General features: G+C 31.3%; 1 protein-coding gene across 1 annotated transcript in view; it reads left to right on the plus strand.

Moving 5' to 3' along the window:
* Nucleotides 1-76: 76 nt before the first annotated feature.
* Nucleotides 77-22,491, plus strand: part of LOC118179533 (elongation factor 1-gamma-like) — a 48,930-nt gene continuing 26,515 nt past the window's right edge. The window contains exons 1-2 of the mRNA XM_085825868.1: nt 77-200; nt 321-470. Coding sequence (XP_085681994.1) covers nt 192-200; nt 321-470 — 159 coding nt within the window. The 5' untranslated portion in view covers nt 77-191. The remainder of the gene's footprint in view (nt 201-320; nt 471-22,491) is intronic.

The raw sequence follows: 22,491 nt of genomic DNA on the forward strand, positions 1-22,491 counted from the left end.
AAGTTTATGAAATAAAAAATATTTCATTATTTTTTCTCTAAATTGGAAAGAAAATGTTTAAATAATTTTTTTTTAAAAATGAAACTATAGTATTATTACTGAGATGTGTGTGTTGTAAACGTTTTTGCAGCTCTTAATTTAGCCGATTTCGAGTGGCAATACTTTCTTAGACGTTCTCCTTTTTCGAAACCATGGCTGCCGTAAGTATGGTGATGTGTTACATCTGAATAATCCTTTGCAATTTGTCATGAAATATGTGTTTTATAGATCTTCAGTAAACTACAAAATATTTCTAAAATTTTTGAAATTTATTATTTCAGACACTATACACTTTCGAAAACAATTTCCGCTCCCAGAAGATATTGATTGCAGCACAGTATAGCGGCTTTCCCATCAATGTGCCGAAGGATTTTGTCTTGGGAGAAAGCAACAAAACTGAAGATTTTCTGAAAAAATTTCCAAACGGGAAGGTAAAAGAAAAATTCGTGTCATCTATTATGAAATATGTTGATTACATATAATCGTTTTGTTAAGATTACAATCTTTATATTTCAAAATAACAAAAATCTGTTAAACCTGTGACAAATATCTGTGAAATGTAAAATTTTCTTAAGAAAATTTACAATTTTTATTGAATTGTATTAAACCTTGTATGTTTTACGTGCATTTAAGATATCTTTTCATACTGAGTAAATTGCATGTAATGTTGATTTGCGTTTATCTCATTAAGCTAAATAGGTTAGTTTTAGTCTTTGCTTAACGAATGTGTGGCATCATTGTAAATAACGTGGAATAATCATATAGGACCTGCATTGATGGAAGGTGATCTTACATCGGAGTAAGATATTTGCGCATTACATCGTTGCATTTGATTTTGGGGCCTTTTTTTTTTTAATATATGGGAAATGCTTCTTTGTGTTGCCAGATCAGAATCCTTTAATAAGTTCTTTGTTTTCCCCTTCTGTTTTGACGATGTTTTAACATTTTTCTTGGAAAAACTGCATCAAATAAATGTGTTTATATTAAAAATACAGCAACTATTTTAGTGAAAATCAGTGCTATCCAATTTATCCTCCTAACAAAGGCATGTTCTAACTTAATAGTAGATCGTGTAACAACAGGAGGAATAGTATTCAACAAATTTGAATTTGTTTTCTCTGTCTAGTGGAAACTTTACCAGTTTGTTAAACAAAGTATTTCTTTGGTATTCCTATAGAATTAGTTTTTGGTATAAAATGATAAGCTTATAATAAAAGTGGTCGTATATGCATATGTTTTACAAGTTAATGACACGAACTTAAAAGTAGCATTGATGCAGAGAGATTCTAGCAGTTGTTGAGGCAAATTTAATATTTAATTCCTTGAGAGCCATTTTAAACTTGAATTGCAAAGTGATATGAGTGCAATCTGCATGCCTACTTTTAATCACATTTTTTCCTTTTAGATGTTGTTATGGTGATATAGTTCATAGAAAAGAGGGAAGTAGCATCATATTTGCAAGAGTAGAAATGCAGCATGTCGAAAAGGAAGTTTGGCACAAAATAATTTAATTTCATTTCAGTTTGTTTCCACTGGTTAATAATAAATTTTTATTCCCAAATTTGAAATAATAGATGAAGTATTATGCAAGCATATGCATCACAAGTAACTCCTGTTTTGAATGAGACCATCTAGTTTTTAAGCAACCTGTTCTCTTGTCAACCATCATAGCTTTGTGATGCCTAAATGTCCAGTTTTCAGAAAGAGCAGTCTGTGATAATCAAAAAATAGCATAATAAATCCAAACATTTCACACTAGTTCTGAATAGTGTAGAAATGGTGGAGCATGTGCAATACATGCAAGTTGGTTGCTGCTTGATTATGAATATGTGTAATCAGCTCATGTTTTCAATAGTGAATTATGTCCTTTTTTTTAATGCATGTCAAGTGAGGAACTTTTCATTTAACTTTAAGGGAATCAAAATTTACATAAAAAATTGGGAAATTAATAATTTAATAAATAAATGTTGAGTATTTATTTATTTTATAAAGCACTTCTTTCATTATAAGTTGTTTTAAATTGCTTTATTTCTTGTGCTAATAATTTGCTTAATTTTATAGACAGCTATAATTTCTTGTTCAGTTATAAAATTCCACTGTTCAAATCCTATAACTGCTGTGTCGTACTTTCTGTGTAATTCCATGGACAGACATTATTCCTTGTTACAAAGTTCTAAGTCCTGTAACTGCCAGATTGAGAAATCCCACTAAATTGTTAATTGAAACGTTTTTCCCTCCCAACAGCATCTATGTAATTTTCTTCACTATTGGGAGTGATATTTTCTGGATTTAGAACCATACTACAGATTTTACCAACTTTTAGTTGATTGTCAGTACAATGGAAAACTTCTGTTAAATCATCTTAATTTATTACCACCTGCATGTACTTATAGCTTGTCTAAATAAAAGTTAATTTTTATTAATTCAAACAGCACTAAATTTGGTCTCTATCATTTATAAAAATCTATATTTTGGGTATAGAAAAGGATTTCTGTTAAATTTCTCCTTGTTAATACAGTCAACACTTTGCAATGCAGTTGGTCAAAGTGTCTAATTATCACCAAGCTTAATGCTGATTATTACTATGGTATTTGGTAACAAAAATTGTTTTAGGCATTGCTTAGTTTTTCTCAAGCTCAGCATCACCAGATTGGCTTTAGGGATACGAGATACTCAGTAAATGTTAAATTGGTGATGACAGGTATAATCAGGTAGAAAGTTTTAATTTCAACAAAAAGAAGCTATGAAAGCAGAAAGGTGGCTATGAAGTACAATTATTAATCGTGCAAATTTATGCTAATAAATGACTGTTTTATTCACTGCCCAAGTAAAGTTAAGAATCAGGACCCTCTATATTCTTTACTATAAAAAGAAATATTGCTGATGGTCCAGAGGTCTAGAAAGTAGATTATTCCAGGTATTAGACATATGGATTTTGGACTTTGTACTGTTTCTTCCTCATTATGTTTGTAATGTAACATCTTGAATGCCGCATCACTCTCATTTGGATGACAGTAAAAATTATGATCGTCTCATCTTCTGTATTCGTTCGACACTCCTTTCAATACTTTTGAGTTAAACTAGGTATTTAAAAAATTTTTTTGTTGCCGATAGCTAAATTCATTCATTAAATTGAATTGTGCTTTCTTTGGTATCAATTTTTCTTTCTTCCTAAATAACCAATTCTTGTGAAATATGGTTAGTAGTATCTTCACATTTATTATCACCGCATTTATCAGCATCGGAACCTAAGAAAAATCTTGGCTATTCTTCATAGCTAGTATTCAAATTTTTTTAACTTTTAACTATGAAAAGAACATAACAGATTTCTTTAAAAATAACTTCTATTTTTCGTTTAGACACCACAAAATATTAGAGCAACAATTTTAACAAATAAAAAAAAAGTTTACCATTCTACAGAAAAAATATTGAAAGAAGAAATAATTTTCAAATCTTGCACGATTTCTTAGGTACTTTGTTCTTGCGGAAAGATTATCAACGGAATGAATGTCCCAAAATGTTTTGTTTTAGACATTAGAAACTTATTGTCAGAAAAAATTGGCTCATTATATTGTATTGTCCATGGCCTGATGGAGATTTTCTTGCAAACTTGAATTTGAAAGAGCTGGAATTTAACATGTACTGAAATGCCTATCTCTTGTGTATTTGCACATACCTGGGCTTAAAAGAGATTTGTGTGTACTGAAATAGGCATCTTCTGTGCATATGCTGCACGTGTGGTGATGGCGATAAGGAGCGCGCCTTGCGCCCTTCGATAAGTGTGGCAACCCTAGAGGAGAAGTTTCTTACGAGTAGCGAGCAGAGCGAAACAGGCAGGCTGTCGGGGAGTATGCGCGATGTTCCTAAATAAAGCTTAATTTTTATTGTGCACTATGTCTTGTTAATACTTATATTAATGCAGTAAGAACATAATCTGTGATATGGAATTCGAGGATTGGTGGTAAAAACATATAGGAAATCACCATAATGGTAAACTGGACTGTGTTTAATCGTATGAACAGTTCTAAAGCACTTTCGGTTTTGACTACAAGCCATCACTCAAGATCTCCAAACCAGAAGTAATGGATTACATCGGTTTTCGTCCTCCGAATCACAGATGAGTAGTAATTATAGATCATTTTATAATTCTGTTTTCTACTTATCATTTAATTTCATTTTCTATAGTTAAATTTTTGCTTTTATTTTGGCTTAAAAACCTTGCACAATGTCTGATGTTCATGTCGTCCAAATTCCAGTTTATAACCGATTAGACCCATCTTTATGGTTTATTATGTGTGAAAGTATCTTTGCTCTTGCCACCCCCAAACCTATCACAGAATCCATTACTAAATATAATTATGTAGTTTCTCATCTTCCTCCAGATATCGCATCACTAGTACGGGATTTACTTATGAAACCAGACCCTATTGATCCATATACAAAGCTCAAAACTGAGTTAATAAATCGTTCAGGAGAATCTTCTCAGCAAGAAATTCGCCAATTATTATCCGGAGAAGAATTAGGTTTTCGAAAACCTTCCGATTTGCTTAGAAATATGAAACGTCGAGCAGAATCTTTAAATGTTCCTGATAACTTAATGTTAGAATTATTCCTTCAACGTTTGCCTTCGACTGTTCAGTCTATTTTGGCAGCGGTTTCCAATTTAACCGTAGATAAAGCTGCAGAAATTGCCGACAGAATTTTAGAAGTAAATCCAACCCCAGGGACTTGTGACGTTTCTCGCACAGTTGATCAGTCTCTTGAGGATAAATTATTTAAACAAATAGAAAAATTAAACAAACGTATTGATCGCATTTCTCTTTCTCGTGGTCGCTCGCCAAATCGCGGAGATCGCAATAAGGAATGAAGCAATTCCAAAAGGACTGATTATTCTGTTTGCTGGTATCATAGACGTTTTGGGAAAAAGTGTAGAGATGACAAATGTACAAAACCCTGTTCATGGCAGGGAAACGAAACCAGCAAAGAATAGAGGCGACTTATTCTTTGCCTCAAGTTTCACGTCGCCTGTTCGTTCGTGACCGTAGAACAAACCTTTCATTCTTGGTCGATACCGGCTCTGACGTGTCCTTACTTTTCTCAAAAATTCTCAAAAACGGAATTCGTCCCAACAAACACTTTTCGCTGCTAATTCTTCTACTATTCATGTTTATGGTCAAAAAACACTTTCTTTGGATTTCAAATTAATACGACAGTTTACATGGACTTTTCTTATAGCAAATGTTAGTACACCCATTCTTGAAGCAGATTTTCTCCATTTCTTTGAATTGGTGCCTGATCTCAGAAACAAATGTCTCAAAGATTTAAAATCGCATTTTAAAACCATCGGTTGCGTGAAAAATGCAAGCATTTATTCAGTAAAAACTGTATTTAGTGATACACCATATCACAAAATTTTAAAAGAATTTCCTTCAGTTACTAGGTTACCAGATCCTAACCAACCTGTTAAACACAACACCGTTCATTATATCATAACTAAAGTTCCACCTGTGGTTGCAAAACCTCGTCGGTTAGCTCCAGATCGCTTAAAAATAGCAAAACAAGAATTTCAAACTATGATGCAATTGGGGCATTTGAGACCTTCGAGCAGCAATTATGCATCCCCACTTCACATGGTTCCAAGAAAGGGAAGTCTGGAATGGAGACCTGTAGGAGATTATCGAGCATTGAACGCTCAAACAATAAAAGACAAATACCCTATTCCATGCTTAGCCGATTTTACTGCTGCATTGCACGGTACTAAAATTTTTAGTCATGTCGACCTGATTAAGGCATACCATCAAATACCAATTAACCCAGCCGACATCCACAAAACCGCCATATGCACACCATTCGGTTTATTCGAAAGTACCCCGTATGCAATTCGTCTTATGCAATGCATCCGCGACTTTTCAACGTTTTATAGATGAAGTCACGCGGGATTTAGAAGGTGTTTACACTTTTGTCGATGACTTGCTCATAGCCTCTAAAGATTCTGAGGAACATTGCAGGCATTTGAAAGCTTTATTTTCCAAACTTCAGGAATATGGACTTTGCATAAATGTTTCAAAATGCACCTTTGGTCAAACGTCTATTGATTTCTTAGGTTTTCACCTTAGTGAAAACGGAATTGAACCTCTTCCTGACAAAGTCAAATGTATTTTAGATTTTCCTCAACCTACCACTCTCACTCAGCTTCGCCGATTTTTAGGCATGTTTAACTTTTACAGATGTTTCATACCTAAAGCAGCACATATTCTTTCTCCTTTAATAAAAGTGTTAGAAGGCTATATTAATAAAAAGAAACCTCGTTCTCGTGTTCAGGATTCATCCCCACAATTAAATTGGAACAAGAATGCTGAACAAGCCTTTATTGCTGCCAAAAATGCCATTGCTCAGGCTACGCTTTTGAGACAACCTATTCCCGGAGCCCAGCTAAGCATCTGGGTAGATGCCTCAGACGTCGCAATAGGCGGCACACTTATGCAGTTGTCTCAACAAACATGGGAACCTATAGCATTTTTCTCTATGAAACTCAATAAAAGTCAACAGAAATGGTCCGCATACGATAGGGAATTATTTTCAATTTATTCTGCAATTAAGAAATTCCGACACATGTTAGAGGGCAGAAATTTTATAATTTATACGGATCAAAAACCGTTAATATACGCTTTTAAACAGAACCCTCATAAATGTTCACCTCGATAATTGCGCCATTTAGATTTTATTTCTCAGTACTCTACTGATATTAGGCATGTGCAAGGTTCAAAAAACGTCGTTGCTGACGCTCTTTCAAGAATCAAAATTGATTCCATAACAAAATCTCCATTTTTGGATTTTAAAAAATTTTCGGAAGCTCAACGGCATGATCCGGAGGTACAAGACCTTCTCAAAAACAACACATTATCTTTGAAACTGGAATTTAAACCGTGCCAGTATTCTGATGGTAATATTCTTTGTGACATATCAACGGACATTCCTCGCCCATTTGTTCCGAATTCCTTTTGCAGACTTATCTTTAATCATCTGCATAATCTGTCACATAGGAATTGCAGCTACTACGAAGCTTATTTGTTCTCGTTATGTATGGCCCGATATGAAACGTCAAATCAAAAACTGGGTGAAATCCTGTGAATCTTGCCAAAAATCGAAAATTACTAGGTATACTAAAGCACCACTGGGCACATTCTCTCTTCCTGATGCACGTTTTTCAGAAATCCATATGGATATCGTCGGACCGTTACCTCCATCAGAAGGCAACGTGTACCTTTTAACTCTCATAGATAGATTCTCCAGATGGCCTGAAGCCATTCCCATCCCGGATATGAAAACGGAAACTATTTGCAGAGCTATCTTCAACTGTTGGATATCTCGTTTTGGCTGCCCATCGATCATAACAACAGACCAAGGTTCTCAAATGAGATCCGCACTTTTTGCAGAATTCATGCGCATTTTGGGTACGAACAGAATCACAACAACAGCTTATCATCCAATGTCCAACGGCATTGTTGAACGATTTCATCGACATTTAAAATCTTTTCTCAAGGCTCACGAGACCAATAACTGGACTGAAACACTACCAGTTGTTATGCTTGGTATTCGTACAGCCGTAAAGGAAGATCTACAGTCATCTTGTGCTGAACTGGTGTATGGCACAACTCTCAAGCTGCCTAGTGATATGATAACGTCATCTAAGATATCTCCGTATGACAATCAATTCATCACGAATCTTCAGCATAGAATGCAACAATCCAATCCAATAGCAACATCTGCACATTGCCAAGAAAAGTGTTACGTAAGTGCTACCTTAAAGTCGTGTACGCATGTATACTTACGTGTCGATCGAGTAAAGCCACCTCTGTGCCAACCATATACAGGTCCACATAAAGTTCTTTCTAGAACGAACAAAACTTTCACAATTGATGTTAACGGTCTGAAATCTACTGTGTCTATAGACCGTGTGAAACCAGCCTATTTGCTTTCGGACTCTAATTTGCCTGAACTGAAAACAAATAAAGACTTAAAGACAGTTCAGCAGAATAAATCTGCAAACGAACTCTCTAATACACAAACTGTCACCAGATCGGGAAGACATGTTCACTTCCCTAAGAAACTTGCTTCTTACATAACAATTTAAAACACTTTTTTAAAATTCATATCTTAACATATTTCTTGTTATTTCATGTTTATTATATGTGTCAATACCTTGTTATATATTGAATTGCATTTTGATCTTTTCTAATTTTATATTCTAATTTTGTAATCATGTAAAAAATACCCGACAGTACGGATCCTCTGAGATAATTTCATAACCTATGTCGTTCCTTTGAATAGCCATTAAAGGAACTGGGGGGAAACTCTGTGGTGATGGCGATAAGGAGCGCACCTTGCGCCCTCCGATAAGTGTGGCAACCCTAGAGGAGAAGTTTCTTACGAGTAGCGAGCAGAGCGAAACAGGCAGGCTGTCGGGGAGTATGCGCGATGTTCCTAAATAAAGCTTAATTTTTATTGTGCACTATGTCTTGTTAATACTTATATTAATGCAGTAAGAACATAATCTGTGATATGGAATTCGAGGATTGGTGATAAAAACATATAGGAAATCACCATACACGTACCTCAGTTGTGTCATATTTTGATGTCGTGGCTTGTATAAACTGTTTTAGCAACATGGTGCATCACCTTATGAAAATTTTTTGAGAAGATAATCAGAAAGAACCATTGTTTACTTTTATGTGTTTATTTCTGGTTTTTTTCATTAATAAATAAAAACATGAAGAAGTATTGCATTTTCTTGAATTCACGTGCACCAATTACTGTATGTAATATTTCGAGGGGGGAAAAATGGTCATGATTGTCATGAAACAGTACTCAAGGACATATGCCTTGGGTTAATTTTGAAATGACTCAGTTTAGAGTAATTTATACTAATGTTAGGAAGTTTGGACTGACTATGGTTCCATTTATCAGGGTATATGTATGCACTAAACTCAAGTTTGCATATTGATCTGCTAACAACTACATTGAAAATGTTTGCACTTAAAATTATGGCTAATCTTTGGAATATGGTAACAGGTGGTTTGGCGACATTTTGGTAAGGCGATAAAGGTTACTAGCTAGGACTTTAGCAGTGTACATGGAGTCAAGAGTGTGCGCAATGCCATTTTTGTGCAATTCTGGGATTTTTTTTAAGTGAAAATAGGTCGACGTGTACATGGGTGATAGCGTGTATGTGCAGTTCTTTAAAACGCAGCAAGCAGTATGCGATTCTGCGCTTTGTCCTAGTTTCGCATCTAATCTTCGTCATGGTTAAGCACTTTTGTTCCATAAAAGTTCTAGCATAAGCGTTATTCGGCTAGTAGATTGTTGGAAAAAAATGTTGAATGGAAAAAAAAACATGCCTTTACTTCATGAAAACAAAATGGCGTCCAAACAAAAACTAGCAGGTTGCTGTAGCAGGGTTGGTCACCAAAAAGTCGCCAAGTTACCATAATCCAAAGATTAACCAAAATTATATTACATAACCAAAAGATTGGATATGGGTTGCTGGCACGTTTCAGATAACCGGCCCTTGGCGATTTTTCGGCCGCCATCTTGGATTTAAGCGCATTTTTGAAATCATCCAAGATGGCGGCCAAAATTGTTATCCCTGTCTGAGGGAATTCAGAGAGGGAAAACAATTCTGAACTACCAAACATGCAACATGCAAAGAACAAGACAAAATTTAACTTACCCCAATTTATGCTGACATACTGACGATTATAATATTTTTTGCTGAGCACAAGTTTATGAGATATAAATTAAGTTACTTAAATTGCATTCAATGCGATTAATTTAATGTGGATGATCAAAATAAACTAAACATTAAAATTTTAATATTCTTGTTTTTTCCATTATTTAGTAATTCTTAATTGATCTACATGACTATAATATATGTAATATTTGCTTTAAAAATATTTTAAGCCTGAAATCACTTTAGACTTAAGTTTCATTAAGTATAGTAAGTAACTTAATGAAATAAGTATTCATTAAGTTGATCTTCATCATTTGCCATTCTACACTACTACTACTAACCTGAAAGGTTCATGTTCATTCACACAGGTTCTTTTGTAAAAGCAAAAACATTAATATTATGATACACATATGATTGTATATATGTGTATCATAATATTAATGGTACATAATTCTTACGCTGGCTCGTTTTTTACCTTTCCCCGTATATTCTTACGGTGGCTTGTTCGTTACCGTCAACTATCCATTACATGAAGTCAATTTCTGGCAACTAAAGAGCTCTTGACAGAGAATCTTTAACCCTTAGAGATTCTTTGTTAAGAGTTCGTAAAGCGCTACATATTTTGCAGTTTTAATGAGAAAGCTCTTCAGGTGCCTACCAGGAGCGCTGACACAAAATGCAGATTTATCTGTTTTGCATTTTTGGCCTTGTTGCCCTATATAAATACGATTTATTTCTTGACGTTTCTTGAAGCTTAATCATAGATTTTTGAGTTAGCCTGTATTTATAACAGAAAGATGAATTTTACTTTGTCGATGCATGTGACAGATGATCCCCTTAAGATGGGAAGCTTAGCAAAGTTATTCATATGTCGTAATGGAAATTTAAAAAAAAAAATATTATACAGTCAAAAGTCTTTAATCCGGACTCGTCGGGACTTCGGCGATTCCGGATTATTGTTTTTTCCGGATTATAGATCACCAGTCTAAATCTGGTAAGATGGCATGCAGAAATTATAAAATTAAAAATATGAAACCGTAATTCATGAAATAAAGAGCAATTATGATCTAAAGGCTATCAAAGTTTACAAAAAAAGTTTAATTTTTATTTGTTTACTTTATTAAACATTTCTTTCAACATACACATGCCTAAAGCATACATTACGCATAGTCGAAATTAGAAAATTGCAACCAGAACACTATTTGTGTATTCATGATATTTATAATGACAAGGAATTTGATTTAAATCATATCAAAGACGGAGTACATCGAGGTGAAATACTGCATTTAGTAAGGAATTATAAGCCGAATAAAATAAAAACATCTGCCTTGAAGATAAGGATAGTGCTGACAGATCAACTTCCAGTTCACTGTGCCGCCATGACGTCCCCCCCCCACAGAGCAGTGTGAAATTGATAAACAGATTCGGAATGGTTAGAGAAACAAAGGATAAGCCTTTATCCATTTTTTGCAGCAATTCCACTTTTTGTTTGATGGACATCGAAACATGCTTTCGCTTTGTAGATCCTTTGGCAGCTCCAGAATCGGAAATTCTTTTTGACATAATCGAAAGTTCAAGCTTAGTTTTATAAAATTGCTTTAACAGTCTGCAAAAAATAATAAGCTGGATCCAATTAGAAGATTAAGGAACAATGCAATCTGCAACATTAACTGAAATAGATAATTATAGCTTAGCTTATACCGTCCGTTATACATTAAACGCGCATGCGTAAACGTATATGCCCATAATAGCTTTGCGCAATCGCGTTTACGCATGCGCCGAAAGTTTGTAGCTTTGAGGTCCAGATTATAGATCATTCCGGATTATGGACGTCCGGATTAAAGTCTTTTGACTGTATCATAAAACTATGGAACATGACTCCATATTAATTTAATTTACTGAAAAACAAGTCTAGAAAAATTTAGTCATTATTAATAGGAAGAGTTGTAAGGTATTTCTCTTTAAGGCGGTCCTTAATGGTATAATCGGAAGCACACCCCACTAGCAATAAGAGGGCCGAAGTTCGAAACTCGGCGAGGACAACACATATTTTTCCTGCCTGTTGGCTCCTGAACTAAAATGTGGTAGACTGTAATTTGTCAATATCAGGATTTAGCAAATGTATCTCCACCTTCCTAGTCGCCCTTGAAATGGGAGAGAATGTAAGGGATTTTCTCCTTTATTGCCGAGCGCCTTTGTGGTGTAATTGGAAATAAATCCTGCTAGGAATTGGAAATTAGGCTAGTGTGTTGCATCTTTTTCATATCCTGCCTAGGCAAAGGTGTAGAGGAGGGGCAGAACATACAGGCCACTGATTAAGGGGTTGCCTCCGAAGAACCTTGATTTTTTAAGCATATGTTGAAAAGGACGAAGCTAAAAAGTTGTCTGTATTGCGAGAATCAGTTCCTAACTTACATGTGCTGCTTAAGATTTTTTTACAGTGTATGTTTCAGTTGCTTCTTGCTAGAGAAGTTTAACGAAGTTGAAGTTGATTAAAAGCTATCTTCCATCAACTATGTGCTAAGATTTAATGGCTTGGCAGTCCTTTGCATTGAAAATAAATACAGTAGCTAAAAAGCATTAATGAATTTTTGACGAAGCTATAAACAAATTTTCAGAAGTCAAAATTCACTAAAAACAGTTATAGCTTTTTTTTTATTCACAGAAAATTTAACATTTTTTAAATCATAAAAATGGCTGATTAATAAGACTTTTTTTAATATAAATTTATCTGCTTAATGTAAATTATTTTTCCTTAATCTTAAGACTTTTGTTTTCCAAATCAATTCAAATATTTAATTTTATTTAAATAAATGTTATTTATATATTTGTGTTGACATTTTATATGGGGATTTTATTATAATAAGGGGTGGAGGGGCTAGTGAGATTTCTATCCTGAGCCTCAATAACTAAATCTGCTACTGCAGATAGGATTTTGCATGTTTGGCATATTTCTTGCTTTGACAAACCTAATGATTTTAGAAAATTACATTTTATGTTTGTACAGCTCTTCCATCCTTAGAATGGTCAATTTACTAAGCATAAAACCTATCTCAAACATTCTGTGCATGTGTATTTTTATATGTTATGTAAGCTAATAGGAAATATTTAATAATGGAAATTTCCCTCATTCATAGTCAGTTTAGAATCCACAAAAGACAATAGGAGTGTTATAAATAATGTACATAAAGAAAAATGCGTAATATATTCTAAAAAATTGATAAGGAAATTGCAGATATGTGAATGTTGAAATAAATATCGATAAACAAAACAACAGTAAACTCAAATTTATGCTTATTTTAAAACCGAATGATAAGAGTTAAAAAAATATATTATCTCTGAAGAGTAAGATTACTTATACTACATTAAAAGGCACCATTAGCTTTATTTATGACTTTTCACTCATTAAAAAAAATTATAATTTTATTATCAGGTAAAGAAGCTAATGGGATAAATGAAGCTAACAGAATTATATATATGTTGTCCTCTATTGAAGACACATGTGTTATTTCGTTCCATTGACTAATCTTCTAATGAAACAACATGAAAATCTAATAATTTTCATGTTGTTCTTATATATGAATTTTAAATTAAGAGTGTATCTGTGTCCCTTTTTTTTTCCAGGGCAGGGAGGCATCTTTTATAAAATTATAAGTATGCAATATTTACTATTGAGCAGGAAATGAGAGCTGTATGAAAAACTACCACAAAAGGGAAATTAAATTTTTTGACAGGATGAAATATAAAATACTTATCAACAATTAAAGTCCTTGTTAATAATATTTAGCTGAATTTTAAATATATATATATATATAATTTAATGAATAAAAATTGAAGCTAACACAATTAAAATAATAAATTAAAAAATTTATTTACATGTGTACAATTTTATATTAAATACACATAATTTTCCTACCATTACAAAAAATAAACAGATGATTATTTCGTTCTCATACACTCACAGGAATAAAGAATTATTTTATTAGAGTTTTGAAATAACAGCAGTTCTCCCCCCTTCCTTTTAAATTCAACAACTTTTAAAATTACAGTGATTTTTATTAAAACATAATAAATATAGTTTGATTAAATATTCCTTTCACAAATATTTCAACTAATATTACATAGCTCGTATTAAATGTCTCTACTATTAAATAAAGGATCTTTCTCAAAAATTCTTTTTTATATATAGACATATAATTATAAATGTATCAGTTCACTTCTTCTATAATTATATTTTGTGAAAATATTCTTAAACTATTAAAAAGAAAGAAATTTCCTTCATTTTAAAATGGTTATGAGATGGATTTGAATGTAATGATGACAAAGAAGACATTTTTTAATAATAAAAAGAGAAAAAAAATCTAAAATAGCTTAAACATAGACACCTTGGGAAAAAAAATATAAATATTAATAAAAATAAAATTTTCACAGCACATCATTTTAGCACAAAAAAATCTATCATTAAACTTTGCATACAGCCACTTTACTAAGATCTTCATTTCAGTATAAAATACATAAATTTCATCTTTCATTTCCTATTTATCTGTTTTGGTATTTTCTAATTTAAGAAATTTTGTCTCAAATCACATTTCATCATGAATCATGATGCATTAATTCTAGATTCAATGGCAATTACTTTCACAGAGCATATATAAATTGAACTATATGCTATAAATTTCGTATGAAGGCTTTCCATATGAAAATGAAGTAATAACATATAAGCTAGAATTTTAATAGTAACAACACTGTGAGACATTACAGTTGGCTTACTGTAGTAACTATCCAGCAATGCAATCATTACCATACTGTTAAATCCAATGATGCAATACTTTTGCTTATCATCTGATAAGCTTGCTTTAAAATGATTTCATTGAAGGACACTATAAGTCAGTGTATTGCAATCTAGCAACTGAAAAATTGGTATGCAGGTTTTATGGCTTAATTGTCTGATTTATCAAGATTTAGGAATTAAGTTTTTATTTTGTTTAATGTTTCTTTTTAGAATGTTTGGTTTGCTTGATTCAGCCATTTGCCCTGGAGTTGTTGACCTTGGGTGATTAATGCTTAATGATACTACTAGAATGATGCTGACAGCAGGATGAATAATTTTGTTGCATAACAGCTGACAGCTCCTCCATATATACTAGTCTGCTGTTTCTGCTCACTAAATCAGCTGGAAGCGTTAAAAATTATAAACATGAAACAATTTGCATAATAATTACAAAATAGAATTGTAATAAATTAATTTATATTTTTAGTTCATTTATTTATTGAACAAAATAAACATTAAAGTTATTAAAATGCAGCACTAAATTAAAATATTAATAAGACTTGTAGTATAGTATAAAAACACTGATGCTACAAATGCTAAATTAACCGAATACTGGGACTTTAAAGTGACTTATAATGCTAGGTTAGGTTTTTGAATGCATTTCAATAGGAAGTGACTGATAATACTAGGTTAGCTTTTTGAAAGCATAAATTCATATCATACATAGAGAAAATTATGAAAACGTCCATGTAGCCAGTCCATTTGGCATGATACAGAAGCAATAAACATGTTTAATGATAAAACTGAAATGAATAAAAATATTAATGAGGTTACATTTATAATTTTGTTGTTCTTTTGCATTTCAGTTAATATTTCTATTGTAAAAACTGTTCGGCTTAACACTGCCCACTTTCTCTTTGACAAAAATAAACATTATTCTCAATAATGACAATTTGAACATTTAATTGTGAATTATAAATTTGTTAGCTGCTGTTCTATACATTCACAATAATAATGGCTTGAGTAAATTTCTGCATTTATTTTATTTATGACCTCCCAACATTTTTTTTACTATGCTTTATTCTATAGTTCCAATTTGAGGTAACATGGTGCAAATATCCAAAGTTAAACTGTCATAATAACAATACTATTTACAACTGAAGCCAGCAAGCACATATCATAAAATTTCAGTTATATGTAAAAATAATTTATAAGCAAATAAATCTTTATCATTTGGCCAATCTCAATTCAACAAACTAATTTTCATAACCTTTTTTAGTTTTCTTTATTCTGCAGATAATCAAAACCATTATTAAAGAGCTATTACTGTACATGATTGTTAAGAAATATATCACATTTGCATTCTTCAGTTTTGCTACTTTTTAACTTTTAACAAGGTAATATTTAAGTACTAAACTATAATACAGTTATATCTCTGAAGTTATGTGATAGGTGCAACTAATGAAAGTTCTGACCTCAGATTCCCAGTAGTCAGGATGTTATTTAATTATTACTGTTTTGTTATTGGGATCAGTTTCAGGAAATGTGCATATGTATGCATGTGTATATGTATATATATATATATATATGTGTGCATGTATGCACTTACACACACATTCATCCATACATGCATATATACATAATTTTGAATCTTGTCCTGATAACAGAAGAATATCTATTTATCTTGCATACAAAACAATGCATATGAATTTAAGTTAAAAAGAACCAGTGGCTAAAAATGCACTTGTTTAAAAATATTATACATTTCATAAGAATTTGTCAAATTTTCTCATTCGCATAAAGCTAATTTAAATTATGAAAATTTAATTGTATACAAGTAAAAGATTAATTATTGCTGTGAACTAATTTTCAGAATGTATAATTCCATTCACTTTTTTGAACCAAAGAATGAAAGTAACAGCACTGTGCATAAAAATGTAGAACAACTGCATTGTTAACACAATTATTAACTGAAGTGCTGTTTTGAAGAAAAGTATGGGGTTTTTAGAGCAATTAGCGTAAATTATTAGACTTTGATGCTACTTATTTTATTAAAGCTAATTCTTATGTATAGACACAGGTTTTGTTCACCAGCATTTTATGAATTATTCACAATTTCAAATACAAATTAACTACAGGTATAAATGTGTGAAATAAAATAAGCAGCCTTATTAAAGCAGACAGAGCCTTGCAATATTTAAAAGTTACATGTTACAAAATTGGCAATTCAGTCAGCTTATTTTGTTATGGTGGTCAGCTTATTTGTTTAATATACAAATGTCACCTGTATATATTCTAATATGTTTTAGGAGCATTGAGCTTAAATTAAAAGTTGTATTTTACCTTTCTGGTCCTTCTTCCGTACATAAATTTAGCATCTGAGGTAGCTATTTTATTTTACAAAAGGTAGAAATAAATATAATAGAGCTTTATTTTTTCAATTGCAATTAACTCCCGATAACGATTTACGAAAATATGAACTAATTATGATTTGCGATTTTTTTTTTTGGAGGGTGTTTGGGGGTCATTCAACTACCTTATTTTACAAAAGGTAGAAATAAATAGACTAGGAAACGTAGAATAAATAGAATAGAGCTTTATTTTTTTCAATTGAAATGAACTCCTGATAACGATTTGCAAAAACATGAACTAATTAATTAGGATTTGCGATTTTCCAACTTTCATTTTGTCTTACTGTTACCGTTCCGTAAACAGAATAGAGCTTTATTTTTAGCATTATCGGGAATAGAGCATTATCAGGTGTTAATAATGATTTGCGAAAATATGAACTAATTATGATTTACGATTTTCCAACTTCTATTTTGTCTTGCCGTAACGTTTCCTAAATCTATGTAAACAAAAAAAATCCCTTTTCGTCCTTCAGGAAAATTCCCTGAGTGGGTTATAGGTTTGTAACGCTTGTCAGGGTTACCATAATCTGGCACACACGCACTCTTCCGAGATGTCAACAAATCGCCAAGGGCCAGTTATCTGAAAACTGCCGGGTTGCTACATTCAGATCTTAATCAGACCATTATTCATGAAAACAATAAAATCAGATTGTTATTGTATCTTTATTTGTAAGGGAGCTGTTTTGTGTTTTTGAAAAGGGCATATCATAAACATACACATGAACAGCTTGTAAGAGTCTTTAAAAATGAGAAATATGTGGAGGTGTGTCTAGCTGTTTATAGGATCATTTTTGACTACTACTGTACAAGCAAGTTGATGTCTCAGACTGTGGTACAATGCATGAAAATGGTATAATTAATCTCCAAACGCATTGTATAATGTACATCTGAAAAGAATGTCAAGTTTATGAAAATGAACATATTATTTACGAGTGTGGTTTTTAAATTTGTTAGTTGCCTTAAAGCTATAAAAGATAATTTTTTAGAACTGTAAATTGTGTGGTTGTGTAAGCCCATAAATACTAAGTAATTTATTCAGAACAATGTGAATGCAATGTTTAATTTTCCAGTTTAGGTAGTTCAGTTTGCTTCTTTATAAGCTTTTATTGGATATAAATGTATTGCTGTGTAAATTTTGCTTATAAAATTTAAGTGAACATCATTTTGTATAGTATTTGAAGAAAATTGACATTTTGAAAACTGCAAATTTAATGAATTAGTATTTTCAGTTAAAAAAAGCTAGCCTTCAAACAAAGCCATGATTTAACTTTGTAGTAGATCATGTTTGAATTGGAGGAATAAAAAATCTATTAATTCAATTCAAAATATTCCTAAAATGGTATATTTCCTGAGATTTAATTAAACAATTATAATAGTGAAGTGAACATCATTTTGTATAGTATTTGAAGAAAATTGACATTTTGAAAACTGCAAATTTAATGAATTAGTATTTTCAGTTAAAAAAAGCTAGCCTTCAAACAAAGCCATGATTTAACTTTGTAGTAGATCATGTTTGAATTGGAGGAATAAAAAATCTATTAATTCTTCAATTCAAAATATTCCTAAAATGGTATATTTCCTGAGATTTAATTAAACAATTATAATAGAATTTTATCTCGCCTAAATATTAAAATAATTTAGTCCTTTAAAGTTTTATTTGCACATCAATATAATAACTTTCATTCCACTTTTATCCAGAAAATTAATGTAATTTATATTATTAGGGGATAATCATACAAAAACATGACTAAACTTTTGAGTAGTCCATGTCAGAATTAGAGAAATACAAACCTGTTGATTGTCTAATATAGAAAATTCCATGAATTTTTTTTAATATGGATTGAAGGCCTTTAAGAAATGGGTATAGTTATTATGTTATTTTTCAAGCTTTAAGAGTTTAACCTTCAAACAAAGGCATGATTTAACGTCATAGTATTTCATGTAAGAATTGGAGGAATAAAAAATCTGTTAATTCTTCAGTTCAGAATATTCCTAAAATGGTATATTTTCTGTGAATTAATTAAACAATTATAATATAAAATTGAATTTTATCTTGCCTAAATATTAAACTAATTTAGTCTTTTAAAATTTTATTTGCACAATATAACTTTTTTTTTTTATCCAGAAAATTAATGTATTTTTAATATACTGGTATTTTTTTATTAGGTGATTATCATAGAAAAATATGACTAAACTTTTGAGTAGTCCATGTCAGAATTAGAGAAGTACAAACCTATTGATTGCTTAATATAGAAAATTCCATGAATGGTTTATTTTTAAATAAGGATTGAAGGCCTTTAAGAAATGGGTATAGTTATTATGTTATTTTTCAAGCTTTAAGAGTTTAACCTCCAAACAAAGGCATGATTTAACTTTATAGTACTTCATGTAAGAATTGGAGGAATAAAAAATCAATTCTTCAATTCAGAATATTCCTAATATGGCATATTTTCTGAGAATAAATTAAACAATTATAATATAAAATTGAATTTTATCTTGCCTAAACATTAAACTAATTTAGTCTTAAAATTTTATTTGCACAATATAACTTTTTTTTATCCAGAAAATTAATGTATTTTTTTTAATATACTGGTACTTTATTATTAGGTGATTATCATACAAAAACATGACTAAACTTTTGAGAAGTCCATGTCAGAATTAGAGAAATACGAACCTGTTTTCGAATATAGAAAATTCCACAAATGGTTTATTTTTTAAATATGGATTGAAGGCCTTTAAGAAATGGGTATAGTTATTATGTTTTTTTTTTCAAGCTTTAAGAGTTTAACCTCCAAACAAAGGCATGATTTAACTTCATAGTATTTCATGTAAGAATTGGAGGAATAAAAAATCTGTTAATTCTTCAATTCAGAATATTCCTAAAATGGTATATTTTCTGAGAATTAATTAAACAATTATAATATAAAATTGAATTTTATTTTGCCTAAATATTAAACTAATTTAGTCTTTTAAAATTTTATTTGCACAATATAATAACTTATCCAGAAAATTAATGTATTTTTAATATACTAGTATTTTATTATTAGGTGATTATCATACAAAAACTTGACTAAACTTTTGAGTAGTCCATGTCAGAATTAGAGAAATACAAACCTGTTGATTGTCTAATGTAGAGTATTCCATGAATGCTTTATTTTTGAAAATTTAACATTTGTATGAGAAAATTCATCTTTATTCTAAAGAATACTGTTTAGATTATCTTAGCAAAATGCAGTAATTTTTCAGTCCTTTTTAAATCTGGATTGAAGGCATTTAAGAAAGGGTTATAGTTATTATGTTATTTTTCAAGCTTTAAGAGTTTAACCTCCAAACAAAGGCATGGTTTAACTTCATAGTATTTCATGTAAGAATTGGAGGAATAAAAATCTATTAGTTTTCTAACTGTAGAATATTCCTAGAATGGTATACTTTATGAGAATTAACTGAACAGTTAAACTGAATTTCTTCCTTGGCCTAAATATTGAGTAATTCCACCTATAAATTGCCAAAGAAAAAAAGTGCTGTTTCACCAAGACTTACCTTCTGTTACAAGTTGATAAAAATGACGGTTAAATTTCCTGAAGTATCAGGAGTGATACTGTGGCAAGATATTCACTTAAATTGTGATAATAAAATTAAATAACAAGTCAGATTTTAGTTTGAAAAATCATCATTAGAGCTTTGATAATTTTTATGTGTAGAACTCATCTGTATGTATATCACAGCTGCCGACTCTTGGTTTCTTGACATCTCGTAGATAGCCAAATCTTTAGGTTTTAGCTGTATGAAGAAAATGTTTTTCAGCAATAAAATTAAAATTCGAACAGTTTGTTTCATTATTGAATTAATAAAGCTTAAATTGTGCAAATTTCATTCTGGCATTCCTAGTGATCTTCGGCATTTACTTTTAGTTGATCTGAAATGTTGTAATCTACTGTAGACATTTATGGAATTTTATATGAAGATTTAACCAAATGTTTAATCAATAATGATTTGTTTTTAAGGAGGGAGAATATATCTTAAAAATACAGAGGATGTTTACACATTTCTAAAACAATCAAAAAAATGGATAAAGGCATAATCCTTTAATTATTTAACCATTCCGAAATCTGTTTATCAATTTCCCGCTGCTCTGTGGCGGGAGGGGGGGGACACGGAAACGCGGCGGTGCGCAATGAATTGGAAGTTAATCTGTCAGCACTATCCTTATCTTCAGGGCAGATGTTTTTATTTTATTTGGCTTATAATTCCTTACTAAATGTAGTATTTCATCTCGATGTACTCCATCTTTGATATGATTTAAATCAAATTGCTCGTCATCATAATTCGCTTCCGATAGTGAAGAAAGTGACACAGAGGTTATTGAAAACGAAAAAATTTCGATTGACAAATTAGTCGGTATTCTCGAAAGAAAAAGGAACTTTTTTGTGGAAACATCTTAAACAACTTACATTGAAAAAAATGTTTAATAAAGTAAACAAATAAATATTAAGCTTTTTTTTGTAAATTTTGATACCCTTTAGATCATAATTGTTCATCTTGATAAAAGATATAAAAAAAAGGTGTTTTGGAATAAAAATTTCAGGTAAAAGCTTATTATATGAAATGAGAAATATCATTTGCTATTTTTTTATTATTCTTTCAAAATTCCAGATTTAAACAAGCTGTGGATTTGAAGGATATGTTTTCTCAAAGAGAAATATTCCTATTCCGTAATTCAAAAACATCGTAAAATGTATGATATTAAAATTTTTTAAAGAAAAATTAAGCTTTTGCCAATGCTTGCACTTCATGCAGAATAATAATTAAGGAGTTATCACATCTAGCGATGGTCTCCACTCGACAGGACTTTTCTGAGAAATGAGATTCTGGCAGCATTGGTTTAAACGGGAGGATTCCTTGAGAAAACAGCTCCGCTGGAAGTGTAGTTGTGCCTAGCTATGGAAGCGATGTCCCAGCTGCGCAAGGTATTTTGAAACTTTGCCAGAAATGTTCTGTCTGCAGCTCTGCCCCTGGTAGAGATCAGCCAATCAGATGATAGTTCTGTCGTTGTCCAATCTTTTAATTGTTAAGAAAATTCTTCTGATTTGTTTAAAAAAAAATGATTTTTTTAGTGGTATAAGTTGGCAAGTATGCTATTAGAATACAGTCAAAAGTCGTTAATCCGGACTCGTCGGGACTTCGGCGATTCCGGATTATAGATCATCAGTTTAAATCTGGTAAAATGGCATGCAGAAACTATAAAATTAAAAATATGAAACCGTAATTTATGAAATAAAGAACAATTATGATCTAAAGAGTATCAAAATTTACAAAAAAAAACTTAATATTTACTTGTTTACTTTATTAAACACTTTCAATGTAAGTTGTTTAAGTTGCTTCATTTTATGTGATAATACTTTCTCTTTAATTCTATAAACAGACATAATTTCCTGTTCAATTACAAAGTTCCGCTCTTCAAGTCCTATAATTGCTGTGTCGAGAATACCGACTAATTTGTCAATCGAAATTTTTTCGTTTTCAATAACCTCTGTGTCACT

Source organism: Stegodyphus dumicola, chromosome 10 (genome assembly GCF_044657685.1).
Source record: "Stegodyphus dumicola isolate Sdum_Otavi_A_Nest chromosome 10, ASM4465768v1".
Taxonomy (NCBI): domain Eukaryota; kingdom Metazoa; phylum Arthropoda; class Arachnida; order Araneae; family Eresidae; genus Stegodyphus; species Stegodyphus dumicola.